At 35.2% G+C, this 25,308-nt stretch overlaps 1 protein-coding gene across 21 annotated transcripts in view; it reads right to left on the bottom strand.

The window, feature by feature from the left end:
- LOC144962955 (adhesion G protein-coupled receptor L1-like) overlaps nt 1–25,308 on the bottom strand; it is a 260,806-nt gene that overhangs the window by 33,258 nt on the left and 202,240 nt on the right. For 9 of the 21 annotated variants that reach the window (XM_078896427.1, XM_078896413.1, XM_078896421.1 and 6 more), the window contains 4 exons: nt 14,699–14,808; nt 13,200–13,274; nt 5,344–5,472; nt 4,006–4,167 (listed from right to left, as the gene is read on the bottom strand). In XM_078896427.1, the coding sequence (XP_078752553.1) occupies nt 4,006–4,167; nt 5,344–5,472; nt 13,200–13,274; nt 14,699–14,808 (476 nt within the window). Of the gene's footprint in view, nt 1–4,005; nt 4,168–5,343; nt 5,473–11,029; nt 11,051–13,199; nt 13,275–14,698; nt 14,809–25,308 lie in introns of all 21 variants that reach the window. The other 12 variants (XM_078896416.1, XM_078896408.1, XM_078896420.1 and 9 more) reach the window with 4 other exon arrangements.

Raw genomic sequence — 25,308 nt, 5'->3', positions numbered from 1 at the left:
TAATTAATAGTGAGGCTATGTGGCCGACAGAACCGATCCCAGTTACTGTCTGTTATTCTATCTTTCGTCTTGCCACAATAGTGATTACTTCTCACTAAATTATATCAATTAGACTGTTGAAGGAACGAAATTGACATCATTCCACTCTTTGTTATTGTATTAAGGCAGTCATTTTGGTAATTAGTTCTCACTAAATTATATCAATCAGACTTTTAACGTTCAAGGTTACTCGTAGTTTTGTATGACGGTACGTTATTTCCGACTGGTGGATGTTGCGAGCATTTTACCTAAACTCATAGCATCAATAACCGTCCAAGATATTCGCATCATATGTAGCAATAGCTATAATAATCTAACATGTCGAGAGAGAGAGAGAGAGAGAGAGAGAGAGAGAGAGAGAGAGAGAGAGAGAGAGAGAGAGAGAGAGAAGAGAGAGAGGGAGAGAGAGAAAGAGAAAGAGAGAAAAATTTACTTGCGCTATATATACCGCTATATTCAATAAAGGTGCTCAAATCACTTTATAAGGGTCTTTGGCCAACATAAAAACATGTTAGACGAGACATGACTGTTAAGCGATATTGCAATTGTTTCCCGACAGAGACGACGCTGTAAACAGCGAGGTACTCATTTTAACAGTGAACAAGGTGAGAGAATGCGAGTAAAGAGCCTTTTCCAAGGACTCAATTATGCGCCACTCAGAGCGGGACTCGAATCCAGTACCGTCCGATCCAAAGGCGAGTGTCATTTCACAAGATCACATGCATAGCCGCACAAAAAAGTGATGAGAGAATAGATTCATATGTATTGAAGGAGGAGAGAGCGGATGGAGTGAGTAAAGTTCTTGGATATTTATAGAAGGAACCAAATTGACGTCACTCATCTCATTGTTATTGTTTTTTGACACCCATTTTTATGATTAGTTCTCATTAAAATATATCAGACTATAACGTTCAAGGTTCCATGTAGATCTTTGGGCTGGAGTGATATTTATGGCTGGCGGACTTTGTGAGTATTTTAATTTAACACAGAGCATCAATAGAAGGAATGAATTTGACGTTAGTCAACCCGTTGTTATTGCTTTTAGACAGCATTTTATAATTAACTTATCACTAAGTTATATCAATCAGACAATGAACGTTCGCGTTTGCAGTTTTGTGTGTTAATATGTTATACCCGATGGAGATGTCGTGAGTATTTTTCCAATACGCATAATATCAATACATTTGCAATCCGATTTAAGTTTAAAAGCAACGTAGACCACGGAAATTTTTCCATTTTGTGGACAATAAAGATTTTTTATTTATCGTCATTATTATTATTATTATTATTATTATTATTATTATTATTATTATTATTATTATTATTATTATTATTATTATTATTATTATTATTATTATATTATTATTCATTATTATTATTATTATTATTATTATTATTATTATTATTATATTATTATTATTATTATTATTATTATTATATTATTTATAAAACAAATCGACAGTGTTCCCGTGGCAGGTTAAACGGGTACTCCTCGGGACTACTCGCATTCGCACCCCCCCCCCCCCCCCACCACCACCACCACCACACACACGCACACAGCTCTTTTCTTTTTCTTTTTTTTTTTTTTGGGGGGGGGGGGGGGGGGGGGGCGTTGTTTGTAGATTATAATTCAAGGTTACAATGCCCACCCCATTCCAAGGCTTTTTGGCATCTGCCAATCCCAAATGTCTGTGTCAAGGTCGACCGTCATGTCGCGTCAACGGGTGAGGAGGAAAAAAAAAAAAAGAACTGGCATATTATTATATCATTACATTGAAAATTATGAAAACTATTTTTTATTTTGTATGAAATCCTTTATAAGTTTTACGATGAACAAGAACGAAACTTTTGCCATCTACCTCTTCCTGGCGCAACATTTATAAAAATATTATTTAAAAAAAAAATAATAACACAGCATTTATTTGGCGCAATATCCACGTGCTCAAAGCGCTTTACAAGGGGTCCCAAGGCAACAGCAATATTAGACTTGAAAGACGAGACATGACGCCTGTCAGGCGATGTGACATTTTTTCCCAACAAAGACAACGAACGGCCATGTTCTCATTTTACACCTGAGTACGGTGAGAGAATGTGAGTAAAGAGCCTTTTCCAAGGACTCAACTCTGCGCCACTCAGAGCGGGTCTCGAAACCTGAACCTTCCGATCCGAAAGCGAGAGTCATACCACTTGATCCATCACAAAACAGGGAGGGGCACTTTTCTGTCGGCCACATAGCCTCAATATTAATTAAAATTTATTTCTAATTTCATCAATTTTTGGAGTAAAAACATAGTTCTTGGTATCAAACCTATTGTAAATTCGACGCTGATCACGAATCTGACGTCAAAACAGCGAAAATCCGAAAAAAATTGTCCAATTTTTTATACTGCCACGCCCCCGATCGCCGATCGCCTCGAAAAATATTAAGCAAAGCGGGCTGTGCGGGTCGATCGACCGTACCTAGGTTTATCGGCCAGGTATTTGGCCACACACATTGCGTTTTCACCCCGGTTTGCCTGATCGTGGTTCGGACGCCTATCAAAACCGTGCGTGTATGGAGCCTTTTAGAGAGATAGATCCCAAAGAAATAAACTCGAGTGTGACGATCTTCCTGGTCTTGATAAGAGGGTTAAATATTGCCTATTGGTTCTGCATATTAATTTTATATGATAACCTAATTTTGACAGATTTTATCGGAAATTATATTCACATTTCAAAAGCATCTAAAATCATCTAAGTTTAAATCAAATTAAGAATAAATATAAAAGGTATTGATGTTTATTATTCTTTAAAATGGGATTGGAAATCAAATAAAACACCAAATTAGAATGCAGTTACATTTTCCAAGCGCATTGTTTTAATGTGGAAAGTTGCCATTATTGTGCACCACAAATCAATTCAGGTTATGTTACAAAATCAATTGATGTGTTTAAAACAAGCAAGCTCACTACAAAATAAATTGATATTGATATCATCTAACTCGGTGGAAGTACAAACAATTCAACAACATATAACTAAATCTTATTCCATTAAAAATCCAATTGTCACAACACCAAACATGTCTCGGAGTGGGGCGATTTTACTACCATCAAATGGGACAACTTTGCCTCAACGAGGAACTGGATCAAATTAGAGCACTTCTATTTTTGTCGCAGTTATTTCCCTTGATAAGAAATCCAGTCTTTTTTAACTGGTAAAATAAGACAACAAGGCTGATAAGGATTTAAAATATTCCAGCTCCACAGGGGTGAAGTTTCCTTTCGTTCGGGGCAAAGTTTCACCATTCAACGGTACTTGATCTGACACATGCGTTATTCACATCAGATGTAACTGTCATTTTATACATTTGGTAAGCCATATAAATATCCGAAATCAAATCAAACTGTTCTGGCGCCAGTGTGAACGTATTGCTTTTACCAATACATAAAGATAGGCCCAGGCATTTTCTAAAGAAAACAACGAGCTGGAATTCTACAGGTAAAAAACTATTTTCAAACAAATATGAATATAACAACTGAAGAAACGAACAAAAAAAACAAAACAAAGAAGGAACGTTTCGGTTTCTATGTCGTCTAATGAAGGTTTTTAATCCCAAAACATTCCTTTTTAAGTATTTTGTTATTTTTTAAAACCTGATTTGCTTTTTTAAAGTCCACAGTTTCAAGAAACTTAGAAATAGTAGCACCCCCCCCCCAAAAAAAAACAAAACAAACAAACAAACAAACAAACAAAAAAAAAAACAACAATAAAACTCCTACAAAAAAACCGACAACAAAACCGAAAAAACAATCAAACCCCAAACAAAATTGAAAACAAAACAAAAACAAAACAAACAAACAAAAACACAACAACAACAAAACAACAAACAAACAAATAACAGCAATCGAAGTTAGCTTTACAATTGGGTATTATCACAGACAAGCTTTTGCAGAGCTATTAACGATATTATATTATTATGTTTCTTACCGACTGGTTTGGTTTTAATTCTGACCACATTAGAGGCTGCACTTGGGCCCTGGCTGTTAAAACTCTTCAGGACAATATCGTAGGTTGTGTTAGGTCTTAGTTTACTGACTATCGCACTCCCTGGTGAGTTCGTGTAGTGACTAATTGGATCCGTACCGGAGTCTGCCGACCGATAAAAGAATAGAGTATAATAAATACATAGTAAGGAAAAAATAAACAGCACTCTGTGATATCTCAGAGAAATTCTTGAATCATAGATCAACATGTTAGTGGTGATGAAAATGATAAAGAGATTATGATAAAAGTAGTCAAGATTGGGGGTCCCGATAGCTCAGTTGGTAGAGCACTCACTTCACATGCAAAGATCAATCCCGAGTCAAGTCGAGATTCTTTTTTCTTTCCCGATCCACCTGTTCACCCAACAGTGATTGGATAACTAGGTCTTTTTAGATCTGGCAGTGAGTACTTTGCGATAGACAAGCATTCTATCCTAAGGGCGTCACGCAATTGATGTTGTCCGTTTCACGCTATATAATTTATGGGGTTTAAAATTCGGTTTATGGGCGAAATGAATCTGAAGGTCTACTGCTAGTGATATCGGAACGGAGCAACTCTTGAATCATCGACCCACAGGATAGTGGTGATGAAATTGACACTGAAATCATGATAAAAGTAGTCAGGATGATAGTAAATAGCATTAAAGATGCTTATTTATTACAACACATTGACATATTTATTACCAGACTCAATGTATTTCACAATGCTTAATGCTTTATCAACTCTCGCAGCAAACTTTAGGGGAGAAATCATTGAAGAAGTGGCTTGTAAGGCTGGCCTTCTTTCTTTGTTGTGGTAAAACTCTTACTCGTACATTATGTAAAGAAGTACTCAATTTAGAAAGAGTCAAGTGTGTGTGTGTGTGGGGGGAGGGGGTGGGGAGGGGAGGGGTAGTGCAAGAAAAGTGCCAAACTCAAAGGCTCCAAAGCCGGGATATATTTTGAGTTTTTGTCACACATGCAGTAAATTAATCATGCTCAATTTTACTTGATTCAGTCACCAAACTTATGTGAGTATAATGTGACGAAGATTAAGAAGATGATAAAGGTGATGGTGTAAGTGGCGCTATGGTGTTATTGAAGATAATATGAATTTACTGATGATGATGATGATGATGATGATGATGATGATGATGATGATGAAGATGATAGTGACGATGATGATGACGACGATGATGATAATGACGACGATAATGGTGACAATGATGAAGATGATGATGATGATGATGATGATGATGATGACGATGAAGGCGACGACGAAATCAGCGTTATGTCTACTGACCTTTGTCGGTGATGTAGACCACAGTGGTGATAATGGGGATGTCGGGACGGATCTGTATCCAGGTAATATTTAACTCCGTAGGACTGATGGCTGTCACACTATCTATGATGGGAGGTTCGGGGGCTCCATCTGCACAAAATCATAAAACCATATTATTCACAATGCCAGCAAACAATTTATATCCATGCACTTATAAATTATGGTTAAGACAAAAAGCATTTTCAATTTATCTGATAGAGCGCATTGAGCATAACATTAGTGCTACAAGTGCTATACATTATAATTCGAAATTGGTATGTCACAGGTCTATTAATAATAGATTAAAAATCCAATAAAAATAAGGAAAAAATAACACAACGGTTTGCATTAAATAGACAAAACAAGACGCGTCCAGCCTTCTTGATAGTCGAACGTGAACTGACAGTCACGAAAGTGATTCTTCATTTGTAACCCAATTCGGAATTGGGGTACGAGGTAATGTTATTATCACATTTATTGAATATGAAAAGCAATAAAACATGAATATGTGACTCATTGTGTCAAATCTGGTATTATATCGGATTAACCTCAATAAAGGAAACTTAAACTTCAGAACCATTTGGCCCATGGAGCCGGAGTTTATCCCGGTTTCTATAACGTGAAACAGACGACAGCAATTGCTTGTAACCCTTAATATAGAAGAACGCTTGTCTATTGAAAATACTTTCTGTCAGATTTAATAGACTCAGCTACCCAATGAGAGCTAGATGAATAGGGCTAGGGCGGTCAGAAAAAAAAATAATCTCGACTTCACTCGGGATCGATTTCTCTGTCCACTGGCTTGTGAAGCAAGTGCTCTACTAACCGAGCTATCGAGATCCTCAAAGGAATATAAGTTTAAAGTTGAAATGACCAACATTTGGAAATTCAATTATCTTTTTTTTTTACAGTATACGAAACAAAATTCATATTCCTGAATGAAGGCATTAATTTTAACACCAATGTTATAAGTATAAGCTTTACTTGAAAAAAAAATAATTAGCCATTAGGTTCATCCGGACAAAATTCCGTTTCGAAACGATTGGTCACATATTTCATCGGCCATTTTGATATTAAATGCGTTATTTCATGTACAAGGTTTAACGGTTTGTTTTAGGCAATTTATCAAATTTATTGCTTTTCGGCCCGTAATTGCTTTCGGACGGACGTCAGACTTGTAAATATGCATCCACATAGCATGGGACTTATCCCGGCACGATACCGATTTGTGACGATAGATCACATATTATGTGAAATGTATACATACGACGTGCATTTATTTGCAGGTCTGATAACTCAATCATCATGAGCTCATTGTTGTAATGGGTAATGAAAATCTAAAAAAAAAAATGACGCAAAAAATTGTCCGTTACAACAATGCTAAACTAGGCCCATAATTGCGTTTGGATGTGAGACCTGCATATATGAACACGTCGTATACATAGGATTGAAAAGCTGTGGCTTGCTTTAAATGATATCATATGAATACATAAATCAATTAAAAAAATAATATATAAATAAACAAATAAATAAATGTATAAATAAATGTATAAATAAATAAATATATAAAATAGGATAACATAACACAATATGGCTAAAGACTTAAATTAGGAATGTATCCTTTCAATGCTTTGATATGACGAACACAAAAGGATATATCTATTATATCATAAAAATAAATGGATGTATATATATATATAAATATAAATGCCAATATAAAAAGAAAAGTATTTAAAATAAATAAAATAAAATAGATCACTCATTGTTGCGAAAATATTTCGGTACTCGAAATTGTATTGATATGTTTCAATAATATTGTACAACTCCAAATTTTGTCTTAACTTTATTTAAATAAATATTTAGCATGTCATGACTAGGAAAAGTATTAGAAATATCTGGAAAAATTCTACCTAGTTTATATAGATTGAAATGCAAATCTACAAACAAATGACTAAATGAATAATATTGTTTGAAGTTATCAAATACATCGTTTCAGTTATAATGGGTTCATGGAAAAAACAACAACAAAACAACAAAAAACAATGAAGCAGGTAAATAGACGAATGTCCTTATAAGGCGAATTAAACAAATCGCACAAACCGTTTCTAAGCAAAGTGATATAAATATACAAACACACAACACACACACACACACACGCGCGCGCACACCCCTCCCCCCACACAAACATGTATATGTGTATGTGTGTGTGTGTGTGTGTGTGGTTGTGTGTGCGCTTTGCATGTCACGGTTAAAGATATATGTTTGTACACCACATGAGTACATTTAAGTTGAAATACTATCTTTACCACGTGTATCGTTATTGTAATATTTAATCAATAGATTTATGGCATTACTAATTAATATTAAGGGCATTCAAAGGATCTTATCCTATTTTGCCCTATACCACATGTTATGTTATGTTATGTTATGTTAAACATACAGACAAATGATGCACTTACATAAAAACCTCCGCCGACCCAAACGAAAAAAGAAAACCCAAACAAACAAAACAAAACAAACAAACAAAACCCACAAAACAACCGACAACAAACAAACCAAAACAAACAATCGCAAATAAGAGAAAAGAGGCAAGAAAAAACAAAAAAAAAAACAAATATAAAACCCAAAACAAACAGAACAACAAAAAAATAAAAAAGACAAAGCAAAACAAAACATAAACAGACTGACATTAATCAATGTAAAACTGGGTTCATAGCACAGTTAGGATGATTAAATAAAATATTATTGATAATTATCTTATAATTATAGGGAGGTGATAAACAATCGCCAGAGCAATGCGCCCTCGTTTGTGTGATCGTGTGTGTGTGTGTGTGTGCGCGCGCGCATGCGCGTTTGTGTGAGTGTATGTGTGAGCAATAGTGTGTACTTGTGTAAAGAGATCAAAATCACGAAAATTGAGTTAATAGCAGTTCCTACTGCAGCAGAAAATGCTGAAATGCAGGTTGTAAAAAATCAATCAACATGGTTTTTGAAGAAATAATAATAATAATAATAATAATAATAATAATAATAATAATAATAATAATAATAATAATAATAATAATAATAATAATAACAATAATAATAAAAAATAATAATACAGTATGTGGAATGCATATAGCGTAGATAACAATCTCTTAAGCCTAGTTGTCTAATTGAGGGAAAGAATAAATTTACGAAACAGTGACTTGTCCCTAATTGTGAGTTCTAGCTTCCACAACGTAATAGAAAGTAATGAATAAATAGTAATATACAGTCTGTTTGATAAAATAATAGTAATAAAATTCTGACTGTGGCAAATAATAGATGTGCCTTGTTCTGGCATTGTTTACGGACCCAAAGCGAGAATGGGGGAAAGGGGGAGGTTGGAGGGGGTGAAGACGACAACAATGGCGAAGGTAGCAACGATATTTAAAATAAACACGATGACGTGGTGATAACGATGACGATGACGATGCTGCTGCACTTGATGACAGTGATAGTCGTGATGAAAATGGTGACAACGAAGACGAAAATGGTGATGGCGATGATAATGGTAATGGTGGTGGAGATGATGATGATGTGATGATGATGACGATGGGGACGACGACCATAATGGTGCTGATGATGATGGTTGATGATGATGATGATGATGATGGTGATGAAAATGATGATGATAATAAAGACGAGGACGACGAAAATGATGGTGGTGATGATGATAATGCACACATTATTACTACATACAAAAGACATCAAAAGACATCTAAATGCAAAAACAAAATAATAATATAAAAGGCTATAAAAATCACAAGATCAAATACATCCATTTTTCTCTTCATGATACGGACAAACAGTAACAGCCAATTATAACATTTACTGGAATTAATTAACTGGATTTCATCTTTCGTCCATTCTACTGATCTTCTGGGCAGGTCGCCAAACGCCACAAAGTAGTAAAAGTGTATCAAAACGTATAGCAGGGCCTCTGACATCAAAATAAAATGACCCTAACAAGATTGTAACTGGTTATACCATTTACTTGCAAAGATTATATTTACAATCTTTAACGTCTTTAACCGGGATAATCCATGCAACACTCGAGACTTAAAACAAACAAACAAACAAAATATTGTTGCCATAGCGATTTTTCTTCGTTCCGGTTGGTTTTTGTTTGTCACAGAGTGGTGTGGGTGGGAGCGGCAGGAGACTATTTTACTTGGTAATAAGACACTTAAGGAAATGAGAATATTTCCATGCCAAATATTTAATGGAGCCTCATTGTCATTGGAAAGCGTCCCAATTTATATGGTAGCACGCGACTTTTTCACTATCCGTTTATGGGCTTGTTGTAGTCAGTTGTTGTGATAAACTTCACCCAATTTTACGCGAGCAACGCCGTACTCTGAAATTACACATGATAAAAATGGACCTGATAACACGCCCTTTAAATATCGATCTATTAAAATGACCATCATTCTATGAAAAACTCGCAAACCCGGAACTTCAAGTAAGCAAGATCAATATTTGGGCGAGTTTTGTGGCCAAAAAATGTTTAAATGTAAAAAAGTTCTGTTTTTGTCAAAAATTCTTTTTAGTTCGACAGAGTTGTCTTAGCCTATTAGATAGCCTAAATAAGCACAGAAGATACCAGCAAAGCATCATCTTTCAACTAAGAACACAACACATACCGATCAATAGCCATTTAAGCAAAATTACAAAAGACACATCCCCTTCCTGCCCCCTATGTCAACACCACAATGAAACAGTAATACACCACTTGCTTGAATGTCAACCTCTTGAAGACCTGAGATGCACATTCCTCCCACCAAATCCAAGCATCAGTAACACATTTTATGGTCACCTGGAACAACTACAAAAGACGTCTACAAACTTCTACGTCATGGCACAAGACCGAATGGTTCGGATAAGTAAGTAAGTAAGTCTTAGCTTATTAAAAGGAATTCTTTTATTTTATATCATTCTTATGCGACGAATCGATTCGAGATGGTCACAAGTCGGGATGGCCATGATGCTTAAAACTGAATTTTGAGCCCACGTTATATAATTTTTTTAAAAATAGCCTTCAGTGAGGAAATGTTTTTGTTTCTCAAAGGTTAACCTCCATACCCAGAAATATCTCATTAAAAAAAAAATTGACTAAAAAAATTTATCATCATCTGGTCTATTCGAACATGATACCAAGTTATCGCGGGTCAAATATTTTTCATTTCATCATATTTCGAATCATGCAATGTTATGATGGAAAAAAAATATTTAAAAAAATGTGACAAATCGACGCATGCGCAAACGCTTTGTCAAAGTGCAAGGCCAGAAACGACAAAACACCAACAATACATAATTACAAAACAATTTCTAAGCAATGTTCCACAACTCTGCAGGAATCTTAAAATATTGACGAGAATGTCTGTTCAAAGTAATGGGATTTCACCAGGGTGTCACAAAGGAGATAATTATTAGCTATGAACAATTTGGGTAAAATATAGAAAAAGTTATACAAAACTGAACAATATCATCATAAAGAACCAACAACAAAAAAAAAAAAAAAAAAAAAAAAAAAAAAGAACAAGAAAAAAACAAAACAAAAAACAACATAATAAAAAAACAAGGGAAATATGTAAAACATTGACGATGATGACGATGAAAATGACGATGACAGTCAAGTGTTTACCGGATGGCTGCGCTTCCTCCGCTAGGAGGGGGTAGAGAGGGAACACGAAGGAGAAAGATGAAAAGATGAAAAATTGATGAGGTTTGGGGGATTTCAATTTTATGTCTATAAATAGTTTATGAGTGGCGATTCACGAGGCTTAACAGAGACAGTATTATGTTAACTGATTATTTTGATAAAAGATAATATAGGCCCTACAATTTGTTTAGATTAAATACTTACAAAATTAATATCACATTAAAGTATTCGTTGATTTTACCACCAGTTCTACATTCAAGCACCATCAAAGTATACACCTGTTTTTTTTTTTAGCATTATCATTATCAAAGTATACATTTTTATTATTCAGCATGTCGTTTGGGTTTGGTTGCTGTACGTGCTTCCTATCATATTTTGATGACAACATCAAATCAAAGCATGAAACAAAAGCTCACACTGAGTCACTCATGAATATTCATTAACCAAACTAAAAGAGCACTAGTTCGGGTATTCCACACAAGCAAGTGACCAGTCGATTGATTACATGTATTGAATGGGTTCTGAAGACGTGTAATTTAGTGATATTATCTTTGCTGTGATAATAATATGTGTATAGCAACATTTCAAAAAGCATTGGGACGGAGTCCAGTCCCGTTGATAACAGTTTTCTGACACCCAGACTTCTTCCATAACATTCCTTAATTATATAGACAGAACAGAAGTGTTTGTATATATCTCTCTTTTTTTTCTCCCTGGGTCTTTGTGTGTGAATATGTGAGCTGTGTGTCTGTGTCCGTGTGTGTTTGGGGGAGGGAGGGAGGGAGAGAGAGAGAGAGAGAGAGAGAGAGAGCGAAAGAAAGAGAGAGGGAGAGAGAGAGAGAGAAAGAGAGAGAGAGAAAGAAAGAAAGAGAAGAAGAGAGAGAGAGAGAGAGAGAGAGAGAAGAGAGAGGAGAGAAAGAGAGAAGAGAAAGAAAGAGAGAGAGAAAGAAAGAAAGAAGAGAGAGAGAGAGAGAAGAAGAAAGAAAGAAAGAGAAGAGAGAGAGAGAGAGAGAGAGAGAGAGAGAGAGAGAGAGAGAGAGAGAGAGAGAGAGAGAGTTAATCTCTAATTGAACGGGACAAAACCAGCACATAATGTGATAAGGTATTTCTTGGGATTTTTTTTTTGGTGATGAATCATATCCCCTCTCTAGCATTAAAATGGATTTTAAAAGATACGAGATTCGCTTGGTGCGTTCTCATCTCTAGTAGAGAACGACAACATGCTGCCCGAAGTCTAGAGTGATATAATAATTACTCACAAAAGGGTAAATTGAAAAGGATTGTATGGCTGAGCTTACAAAACGTGATATCTTAATTGATACTCGTCGTGGCCGAAGCCATTTTTATTATTAAATTTAACCTTTAGCTAATTTACTAATTTCCATGTTGGAGTGGCACCTCTCTTCTTCGATGAAGTAATAAAATATGAGGAATAATTCAAGTATAATTATTCAGTTTCATTTACTTCCATTTCTTTACACATCAATGCTGAAATGAGTCCCGATATACAATAAAATATAAACTTAAATTTATTTTTTTTTACTCCATTTATGAATAGATAATATCTATGCGACAAATTAGGAAGCTAGCACTGGTGTAAGATAAAGACCTGAAAATGTGTGTATGGAAAACAGTGCCAGACAAACGAGGCAGGCTGTTTTTTTTTGTGTGTGTGTAATTCTTTTTTTAAAAGATCTTCTTAACTCCTCTTGTATTTTTCTTATTTGCTTTGTCTGGCACTGTTCCCGTCACACTTTTTCAGAATATATTATATGGACTCCAGATAAATTAATTCTCAAAAGTCTTTAATCCGAGAGTACTATAAGTTTAAAACTCGAGACCTCTACGTAATCCCAGGTTGGGACTTCGGCAAGTTTGGGATTCATTTTAATTGACGTGTACTTACTTATTTGCAGGTCTGGTAACCCACTTTGTTATGAGCTCATTGTTGTAATGGAAATCCTCTCAAATCAACGGGGAAAAAAAAATTGTCCCTTACACCAATGTTAAATCAAGCTCATCACTGCACTGCGTCCTGTTATCAGACCTGCAAGTATTCTGTGCACGTCGATTTTAATCCATTGATAAACGGAGTATGGGTTTTAATACCACACGCACAACAATTCCCTAAAATACATTGATATATACTTACTGTTCGTCTTCCGTGGCTTGTCGGTGTCATCTCTCACGCCAGTGTTCGGGTTGGTGGCGTTACGGGAAGGGGCTTCTGTCGGGAAGGATGGGGAGTAAAGAAGCATGCAAGTACAAAATGCTCAGAGAATGGTCAAGGCAAAGAAAGAAATAGAATCTAAGATATGTGTTTACTGAAAGAGTTATAAAGTTATTAATTTCGGCGCTGTCAAACAATAATATAGGGATCGCTTTCAAATTCATTGACTCTCACTTCGTAGTTTCTTTCCGAGAACTTTAATAGAATGGAATCAATTCCCATGGCGTGTCATCAACAGACATTCATCAGACGATTGGTATTAATTAAGAACCATTAGGCCCCATGAAGCCGGAGATCATCCCGGTTTCTATAGAGTAAAACGCACAACAGCAATTGCTTGCTATTCTTTGGATACGACGCTAGTTTTCGGTGGCACTTTGGGTATAGATAGTATGCGCTTGGCTATGAAGCTCACAACATTGTCATCCCGAAGCATAATGGACCAACACGCACAACTGTGTAACCTTAAACGTTTATAGTCTGGTTAATACAGTTTAGTGAGAATTACCCACAAACGCGGATGGCAAAAAACAATAACAAAGGCCTGAGTGACTTCATCTTCGTTCCATCAATTATCATTTTTTCTTTTTTCCTTTTTCAATTATTTACAGCATGGAACCCTATTTTTAAACATAAATTATATGATACTCTCGGCTAGCTAATTAAAGTGGATATAAATATTAAAACATTTTGTTATTGTTGTTGAAAATATAGGAAAGAGAATTAGGAAACAGGAGTCCATGCACAAAATACACTAGCACACGCATGCTGCATTCAAATGCTGATTTAATAGCGTGATATATTATAGACTAAAGATTTCAACAGGATAGTTGAATACTTTTATTAGTAGTCTCATGTTTTAAAAAAATCAACAACAAAAAACAACAAATTATAATACATTGCACGCCACCTGCCCATCTCCTCTCATTCTTCAATCACTCACTATTCATGACCATTTTCATCATCATCATCACCACCACCACCACCACCACCACCACCACCACCATCATCATCATCATCATCATCATCATCATCATCATCATCATCATCATCATCATCACCACCACCACCACACCACCACCACCACCACATCATCATCATCATCATCATCATCATCACTGATCATCACCACCACCACCACCACCACCACCACCATCATCATCATCATCATCATCATCATCATCATCATCATCATCATCATCATCATCATCATCATCATCATCATCATCCTCATTCATGACTATAATTTTGCTATGAAATAAAAAAAAAATAATAATAAAAAAAAAGAAGGAAAAAAAACAGGGAAAGAAAAAATGATCTGACTCGGATCTTAATAAAAGCGATCCCAGGCAGGGGACATTCAAGCAGAGATCAGTGGACCTGGAAGCCACGGGACTTAATTAATAGGATGTGTCACTTACCCATCTGGCAATTGTACTTGACCTCTGCGTACTTGGAGGTCGAAGGGCAAGGGTCATGGAAGAAAACCTGATTATTGACCATCATCTCGCATTTCTGACGGCCATCACACCTGGTAAAACGAGATATATTTATTTAGTGTTAATACCAGCTATGTAGTGTAGTCGTTTGGAGCTAGCCATCAACCACTATGGAGTCGAAATTGATACCAGACTGTTTCCCAAAGTGGTCAGTAGCATTTACTTGTTACTCTCAAGACAGGACGCAAGTTTATCGTAAAGCGCTATCCACCTTAATATCATATATATATATATATATATATATATTATATATATATATATATATATATATATATATATATATATATTATATATATATATATATATATATATATATATATAATATATATAGTATATATACCCAATCAAAGTTATCGCATTCACTGAATATATAATAAATATATATAATTATATAATATATCATATATATATATATATATATTATATATATATATATATATATATAATATATATATATATATATATATATATATATATATTCATGCAACGCGATAACTGTTGATTGGAAAGTGCTTTTGAACACATTAAAATTGAGTGAAGAGTGCTCTATATTTAAGCTCGCGTTTTGTTGTTGTTGTTATTGTGTTATTTGAAGCATGTGTCAGAGTTCACCCATTTTGCTTCCAATCTTTCCTAATACTAGATCAAATCTAATTTGTGGCAAATGTGACATAAATGAGATGTTAGCGAATAATATCAACAAAAAAAAAAAAAAAAAAAAACAACAAAAAAACAAAACAAAACATAAAAAACAAACAAACAAAAAACAAAAAACAAAACAAAACAACAAGGACAACAAAAACAAAACAAATCAAAACAATACATACCAAAAATAAAACAAACAACAAAACAAAACAAAACTCCCCAAAAAATCATTAAAAAAAATAAATTAAAAAGTCTATTAATCCAAGAAAAAAAAAGGAACAAGACAAGAAACATATCACCGTTTTCTTCCTCTTCCATCATCATCATCATCATCATCATCATCATCATCATCATCATCATCATCATCATCATCATCATCGTCATCATCATCGTCGTCATCGTCATCATCATCATCAGCTTCATCAAAACGCATAATCAGTAACATACTATTATCATTGTCATTATCGTCACTGTTGTTATTGTTAATGCTGTCATATTTATCTTTACTATATGATCGTTCTCAAAGGTTGCTTACAAAATGTTGTCAGTCCATCATCATTGTCAGTATCAAACACAATGAGCTCACCAAGATTAATGATAACCTGGTCACTACTAAGACTAAGAAGATCAGCAGCCATTCAATAACGACAATGGCTTATTCACGTTTAATCTTCCTCTCCCGCTGTCATTTTTAATCAATTATAATAAAGAACAAGAAATATCCTAATGGATACCTAGGCAAGTAATCGCTTGCAGCGGTCGTGACAATGGAGTGCTTAGGGAAATATTCATCAAGTTTTTGTATCGTTATATTATATGGATTGAGGACCTGAAAGGTAGGCAGACCTTCGGAACCATTAGGCCAATGGAGCCGGAGTTTATCCCGGTTTTCTATAGCGTGAAACGGACAATATAAATTGCTTGCTCCCCCCCACCCTTTGGATAGGACACTTGTCTATCACAAAGTACTTTCGGTTAGATCTAAAAGACTCAGCTATCAAATAACTGCTGGGTGGACAAAGGGGTCAGAACCAAAAAAATAAAAAAATCTCGACTTCGTTCAAGATTGATCTCGGTCGTATTGCGTGTGAAGCGAGTGCTCTACCAACTGAGCTATAGGGACCCCCGGTGAAAGTAGATAAATCAGTCGTCTTATACGCAAGAGTATCTGGTTCGATCCATGTTACAAAAATATTGAGTAGTTTAAAATAAGTAACAATAGATCAAAATTTAACTTTTGGAAATGAAATTCAGACCGGAACACCACATGCTTAGCACTTCACCTTATAATAGAATGCGCTCGGCCAAGGAGTTCACAACATTGCCATCCGGAAGTATAACGGACCAACACACAAACTCTGTGTAACCATGAACTTTTATAGTCTGGTTAATACAGTTTAGTGAGAACAACTCACAAACGCGGATGGCAAAAACAATAACAAAGGCCTGAGTGACGTCATCTGCATACTATCTATATTGAATATTTACTCAATTTTTATTCTATACAGCCTTAGGCATACGACAGAAATAACCAATACTTAGAAATTATCCATGTCTGTAAATTTTTATTTACTCATCCGGATAAAATGTAAATACTGTAACATTCAATTTAATATTAACGCTTAAAATTTAAACAAAAGGGAGACGTGTAGTCAAAAACCCAACTTGAGCTTTTATATAGCGCAAAATCCCCTAAATCAACAGTAGCAACATTTAAAAGGCAGGACGAGACATCAGCATATATGGCGTTATAAAATCCCCCCCCCCCCCTCCCCTCAATAGAAACCGACCATTTACTCATTTTACACCTGAATACGGTAAGAGTGTGTGAGTAAAGAGCCTTTTCCAAGGACTCAACTTTGCACCGCCCAGAGTGGGACTCGAACAAAGGTCCGGAGGTGAATGTCATACCACAAGGCCAATACAGCGCAAATTGATTTTAACGCATAACTTCTTTCATTTTGGCCGAAAAACTTTCAACTCAAATATCAATCGATTACAACGACCCTATCAACCTATTGAAGTCAGGCTTTATCCTGCACTGTATCTTACATCCTAATTTTCATATCTATTCATCATGCACTTTTGTTTTCGCCCAAATTTTTACTATTCATAATATAATCCAAAAATATGCTCAATTACAAACGAATAGAATCCTAAAATGCAAAGCAAAAAAACAACAAAAAAAAAAACAAAACAAAGAAAAAACAAAACAAACCCCCTCCCCCCAAAAAACAAAACAAAACCAAACCAAAAAACAACAAAAAACAAAACCCCAAAATCCCCCCACCCCCCCTTTAAACAAAACAACAACAACAACAACAACAAAATTTAAAAAAACCCCACAAAAAACAGCAACATAAACAAACAAACAAAAACATAACAACAACAAAACTTGAAACTTGGAATTATTTCATTGTTTTTCAATGTTATCTCCCATCTCTTGTTTTTCTCCTCGCTATCAAGGCATTGTCAACGGGAAAAAAAGTTTCGCATTATGTCAGAAATGATGTTATGCTGTCGTGTACCTTTCCAAAACGCCATTCTGACCAGTGAACTCTTCTCACATACGTACGTCAATCGATTCAAATGACCCTCAATTCAACTCGTTAAAATTCATAGAATCGAAATCTTAGACTTAATAAACGCTTTTTTTTTTGGGGGGGGGGGGGGGGGGGGGGGGGGTTATTTCAATCGATTTGCACACGAAGTTAAAGTTAACGTTTTCTTGCGAAAATTTAAAAAGGGCGATTCGTCACTGTGCGATAGCATAAAATTCTGGTTTGTTTTTCTCAAATCCCGATGCTCACCTGTCATATCACCGAGGCGTTTTCCACCGTTCGTAATTAGGGGTAATTACATATTATAAACAAAGAGAACGAGATAGATAGATAGATAGAGAGAGAGAGAGAGAGAGAGAGAGAGAGAGAGAGAGAGAGAGAGAGAGAGAGAGAGAGAGAGAGAGAGAGAAAAGAGAGAGAGAGAAAAGAGAGAGAGAAAAAGAGAGAGAGAGAGAGAGAGAGAGAGAGAGAGAGAGAGAGAGAGAGAGAGAGAGAGATTGCTATCGATCAATATCAAAAGGAGAAAACCATATGACGTTTTTGTTATAAAATTCTAGTCTGTCACGTTTGACCCTCGTGTCGTATGGTGTTTAGAATACCATCGAACCAAAAGGCATTGTGGAACCAACAATAGAACTCTCCTTCTTTAGAAAGGCATGAAAATTATAGAGTGAAGAGCACGGAAAAGTATGGACTTGCCAAGAATAAAACCTTTTTATATTACTATGCTTGAAACTGAAAAGCTTGACTCTTCATGTCGTGAGATAGTGATTCTTACTTTCTATTTTCTTTTTAAAAACTAGTACGACAAAAAAACGTACTGAAATGCTAGTAATGTGCGGCTATGTGCTATGACGCTCGCCTTCGAATCGGAAGATCCTGGGTTCGAGCCTCGCTCGGTGCATAGTTGAGTTCTTAGAAAAGGCTATTTACTCACATTCTCTCACCGTACTCAAGTGTAAAATGAGTACCTGGCCGTTAAAAGCGTTGTCTTTGTCTGAAAAAAAAAATTAATTTAGCCTAACATGCCTCGTTCTACACGTTACTTCAGGGACTCTTAGTAGAGCGCTTTGAGCACATTTAGTGGATATATTGCGCTATATAAAAGCTCTATTTTTTTTCGAGAGTACGCCTTTTCAGTTCTTTTTATTATACGTATATATATATATATATATATATATATATATATATATATATATGTGTGTGTGTGTGTGTGTGTGTTTCTTTTCATTTAATATCATAATGAACATTATCACAGAACCTAACACATCTTTTCAGCTTCATTTCAACATTAAGCTCCAAACCCATTCCTTCTCGTACTTTCTATTCATCTATCTATATATCTGTCTGTCTGTCTGTCTACCTATCTATCCATACATCCATTCACCGATCTATCTATCTGTATCTATCTATCTATCTATCTATCTATCTATCTATCTATCTATCTATCTATCTATCTATCTATCTATCTATATCTATCTCTATCTATCTATATCTATATCTATCCATCCTTCTTTCCGTTTCCTTCAATTGCCGTGAACATTATATCTTCCTCAATTTGAACAAAGGAGTGTAATTTTGTTGTCCTATGTCTGTGCTTGACAGAATAAAATAAACAGCCGATTTCATCTGATCTTCCAGACAGGGAAACATGCCTGAATTTAATCTGTCTGACAACATAATAAATTATTTCTTTTTATCTCATCTTCCTTCATGCAGAAAAAAAGAATCCCCAAATACCTGATTTTGAAAAGTTAAAAACGCAATCGCAGTATGTAAATTCAAAAATAAATTAGCAAAGACAATGAAGCGATGGCAAAGCACAGAAACATATTTTTAACAAAATTAATATCTCAAAGGATTTGAAATAAATGAAACCGAAGAAAACCCAAATAGTTTTCTTTTATTTCTAAGACTGGAGACATTTGGTCTGCCAAACATTTAGACGAAACAAAATCAAAACAAAAATAAACACATGTAATATCCCTTCCAAAAATTATTTTAGAAACCGACAAAAAACAAAAAAAACAACAACAACAAAAAAACTCCGAAACCAAACTAAAAAAAAAAACCCCAACAAAACACACAAAGGCCCCCCTAAAAACAAACGAAAAAAAACAACAAAACAAACCAAAAACCAAAGGTAAAACACAATAAATAAAATCCCACAAAAAAGCAAGAAAAAACAAAACAAAACAAGCAAACCAAAAGTAAAACAAAACCAAAAAAAAAAACAAAAAATAAAACAAAACAAACTACCAAAAAAAAAAAAAACCCAACACAATACAATAAAATAAAATATAAACGAAAAACAAACAAACAAACAAAAAAAAAAACCCAACAAAAAAATCCCTAATAAACATCCAAACTAAAACAAGAAAAAGAGGGAAATAAACATACACAACAAACAATACAAACGAACATTAGAGACAAATATGTGGTAACACGGTGTGTAGTTGCCTAACAGGCAAGACGTGTTTTTGTTGTTGTGACATTTCTCTTCAATTTTTACCGATTTCAAGGATTTACACGTCTTATTTCAATTCAATTTTTATTCAAGGATTTTTGTACAACACGTAAGATACCATTGTGATATTGCTTTAATTATATTTTATACGGTTTTGACATCATTTTTATCGAAATTGTTTCGGACTATTTTACAATGTTTCACCAAGACCCCGCCATTTTTACTCGTTCTCACAACCAATTTTTACTGTCGGCTGTCGTTGGACTTTTATTCACCCTGCGCTTTTATTGTTTACAAATTGAAAACACACATTCCGACCTCAAACGTGAACACCATTACAATCAACAAAAGATTGTCTGTAAACGTGGTGGTCGACGTAAACAACATGTAATTGAAACAACAGTCCCGCGACGTCCAGTGAACTGTCATCGTTCAACTCGACCACCACAGACGTTAACAAAAATATTGACAAATGACACAAGACCAAGTCATGGAAATCATAACATTTGTATTGGCCATATTAACGCACAGTCATCGAGAAATAAGACATTCGATATAATCGATGTCATAGATCAACACGATATCGATATTCTATATATAACTGAATCATGGTTGCGTCAGTTCGGTGATGAACCTATAATGAAAGAAATGACACCTCCCGGCTACAAGATGGAATCGTTCCCAAGAAATGGACGATCAGGAGGGGGATCGCCATCATATACAAACACGCTCTTTCGTCTAAAATACAAAACAGGCCAATTTCGTTCAAAAGTTTCGAGTGTGTCCAAACCACATTGACCTACCCTCAAATTTCATTTTTAATCACTTGTATCTACAGACCACCCCCAAGCAAAAAGAACAAACTGAGACAGAATGATTTTGCTGACGAATTTTTAGATTTTGTATCAAAAGACACATCAAATAAGCGAAAGATTTATATCGGCGATTTTAATATTCAGTTTGATGTTGATCAGAATAGTCTCGTTAAAATTATAAAAAATATGCTGAATGAACATGGCCTCACTCAGTTAGTGACCTCTCCAACTCAAAGATTGGGGCACATCTTGGACTGGTTCATCATTGACACACCCTCGCTTGTTGAATCAATTAAAAATATCAAAAAAGAAATTTCAGACCACAATCTGATTCTGGCAACTCTCAAATGCATCAAAGAGAAAGCAAAGAAAGTCAAGATAGTGTCTAGGGATACCAAAAAAATAGACATTAGTTCCTTCAAAAACAATCTGTCAGAGGAACTAGGAAGAATGGATATACCATCAGCACAGAAAACAGACGAGGTACTGCGCAACGTCATCGACAGGCATGCGCCAAACACAACTAGAATAATAAATTCCAGGAAACCGTCTCCGTGGTTTAACCAGAGTGAAAAAACTGCCAAAAGGGAAAAAAGGAATGCAGAGGCATCGTGGAGAAAATCGGGCCTTGAGATTGACCGGCTGATATATATAGCAAAAAAGCATAAGTATAAAACCACCTGCAAAAGAGCAAAAAGAAACTATTATAACACAAAACTGTCATCAGTGAGGGACACTAAGGAATTTTTCTCTGTTTCAAAGGAACTTTTAGGGAAGAAAAGGGCATGTGTCTACCCACTAATATCCCGGTAGAAAAGCAGCCGGATGCATTTTCAGATTTCTTTTCGGGAAAAATATCGAAAATTCGGAACAATTTGGACCTCGTGCAAAATGAAGATATAAATTTCCACCCTTTTTCGGGTTCACAGGGATTCTCTTGTTTTAAAGAAACAACTGAAGAAGAAATTTCTAAAATAATTTTTTCATCTTCCTCGAAGTCATGTGATTTAGATCCTTTACCAACTAATATTTTGAAATTATGTCTTCCTGAATTGTTACCTTGCATAACTTATATTATAAATCAGTCACTTATCTCAGGACAAGTCCCAGATATCTATAAACATGCAATTGTAAAGCCTCTCATAAAAAAGCAAAATCTCAATGTAAATGACCTTAGTAACTACCGTCCCGTCTCAAATCTGCCATTTCTTTCTAAAATCCTTGAAAAAGTTGTACTCAGACGTCTTTCACAACATCTCCATGAAAACAATCTATGGGAAAAATTTCAGTCAGCTTATCGTTCTTACCACAGCACAGAAACTGCTCTGTGCTGTGTTGCGAGTGATTTGCTTGATGTTTTAGATAAAGGTTCTGTTTCTCTTCTGACATTGTTAGACCTTTCGGCGGCGTTTGATACTATTGATCACGGTATTCTCATTAAACGACTTAATATAACCTTTGGCTTGTCTGGGACTGTCTTGCAGTGGTTTGAATCTTATTTAGATGGCAGAAAGCAACAGGTTATGATTTTGGATAAACTTTCTCGTCAACATACATTGTCTTTTGGTGTTCCTCAAGGCTCTGTTTTGGGTCCAATTCTTTTTGTTTTGTATACTTCTCCATTATCTAATGTCATCACTGGTCATGGGCTGCGCTATCATCTCTATGCAGATGATACGCAACTTTATGCTACTGATAAAACTAAAAATCTCGAAAATATTGTGAAACGTGTGGAAGAATGTGTGACGGATGTGAAAGAGTGGATGGATGCAAACAAGTTGAAAATGAATGAGTCAAAAACAGAAGTGATGATTGTGGGAAATAGAGGGCAGTTGAAGGTGAATGATGGTCTTGAGGTGTTGATTGGGGGTGAAAAGATCAAAGTTTCAAAGACTGTGAAAAATTTGGGTGTCTATTTTGATTCAGAAATGAAAATGTCAGCTCACATTTCTGCTCTCTGTAAATCTTTATACTTTCAATTGAAGAAAATCAGTTCGATCCGTCAGTTATATTGCAATTGGAACATGTAAAACATTGGTTGTTTCCCTCATTTTTTCGAAACTAGACTATTGTAACTCGCTGCTTGTCAACTTGCCTCAGGCTTCTATTAAACAATTGCAACTACTGCAAAACAGTGCAGCAAGATTAGTTTTTGGCAAAAAAAAATTTGATCATGCAACCCCTTTGTTGGCCTCTCTCCACTGGTTGCCCATTGAAAAGCGCACATATTACAAAGCAGCGTGTCTTGTTTATAAGTGTTTGGCTGGTATAGCACCGGCATATCTCACAGATCACGTGGTCATGTGTAAATTTGAAAATTACACTTTAAGATCATGTAATGACCAAACGAAAATTTCGGAAAAAAGATCAAGAACAAAATTTGGTGATAGATCGTTTGCTTGTTTCGGCCCCAAGATTTGGAATGAACTACCACGTGGTCTGAGGGAGTGCAAGTCTTTACCTACTTTTAAAAAGAATCTCAAGACACATTTTTACTGTATTTGTTTTTCTTGACTCTATATGAATCCTTGATTTGGCTATGAATTGTTATTGTTGTTATTATTTTATTTTTTTATTTTTTCACTTAAAATTGATATTTATATTGTAAAGTGCCCAGAGCTTGTGTTTTACACGAGAATGAGCGCTATATAAATGTGTATTATTATTATTATTATTATTATTAACCTAAATTGGTTATTGCTTTAATGAACAAACCACCTTTATTGTCATCAGATCGGGACCCATCGATACATTTACTGCTGCTTTGGTAGTAACCCCCCCCCCCCCCCCCAAAAAAAAAAAAAAAAATAAAAAAAAACCATCCGGAAAGGGTACCGAACGCATTTAATTCAAGCGAAGAAGCGGCTACACTTACCAGTGCGCCAACTCGTCGAATATTTTGTCATTTGAATAGATTGAACAGCCAGCAATGAAGCAACTTACAAATTATAGTGTTGTATGTCTCCAAATGACGAGAAAATAGAACACTATTTCTGAAAAAAAAAACCACAATCCTTTCTCATGACATAATTCACCAATCAACAAACTCACCCCCCCCCCCCCCACACACCTTTAAGAAAAAGAGAAAGGGTGTCATTATCATTGTGATTACGCTGACAGCAACAAAAATTATGACAGGACAATTATAAGGAACGATTTTTCTTTCCTTCCGCCCGGCCTATGATGCCGTTGCCACTGGCTCCGAGGGGCAGAGAAGAGGAAGAAATACATCAACTTTATCGGATAGAGGGAATTACTTTCATCACATTCTTAGAAATGAGGGATCGGTGTTGCCTTTTTGGTGCTTAAATCCGTTTTGGTATAATACCATTCTATTTCTCGGACATTATTTCAATTATGTTGTCCAACTTTGCGGTATAACGAAAAAGGAAATAATTATAAGAATATTATGATGATTAACACGAATTCCCTTGAAAATAAAATATTTCGCAAGAACAATTTACGCGATCAAATAGTAAACTAAGAAAGGGTAACCAATAACAATGCAGCAACGAAGATGTCATCTTGGCGATTATGGATGCATTTATTGATCACTATTATTCTATATTGGCGAAAATTAGCATACAACGGAGTCTTAAAAAATATATTAAACTTATTATATTCCTATTCATATCTTCGTAATAAATATAATTATTAAAAAAGAACTAACGAACAAAGGCATGCAGCAGTTATAAAAACGATTAATAAAAAAAAAAGAAATCGCACCAGGAGGATAAGTAAAATACAAGATTGTATATTAAGCCAAATTGGCATTATAAAAATTAAGAAAAATAAATCACATGTGACAAAAAGATTGGTGAATAATATTTGTTATCTTTACCATGACTGGACTTAAAATGGACAACAACAAAAAAAAAATCTCTTTTTTTTTTCTCTCTCGACACATCAATCGCAAAGAAGTCATTCAAACATCTGCAGTAACAATGCCGATGCCAATGGCCCCGATTTGCGAGAATCCGTGGACATTGTTCATGTCGCCTACGGCAAGACTAAATAGACTAAAATTCCATTACTGCCTTAATC

Source organism: Berghia stephanieae, chromosome 1 (assembly GCF_034508935.2).
Source record: "Berghia stephanieae isolate SIO BIC M18660-M18661 chromosome 1, UCSD_Bste_1.3, whole genome shotgun sequence".
Classification (NCBI taxonomy): domain Eukaryota; kingdom Metazoa; phylum Mollusca; class Gastropoda; order Nudibranchia; family Aeolidiidae; genus Berghia; species Berghia stephanieae.
Note: the sequence above shows the minus strand (reverse complement) of the source record. Positions and strands in the feature narration are given on the sequence as shown.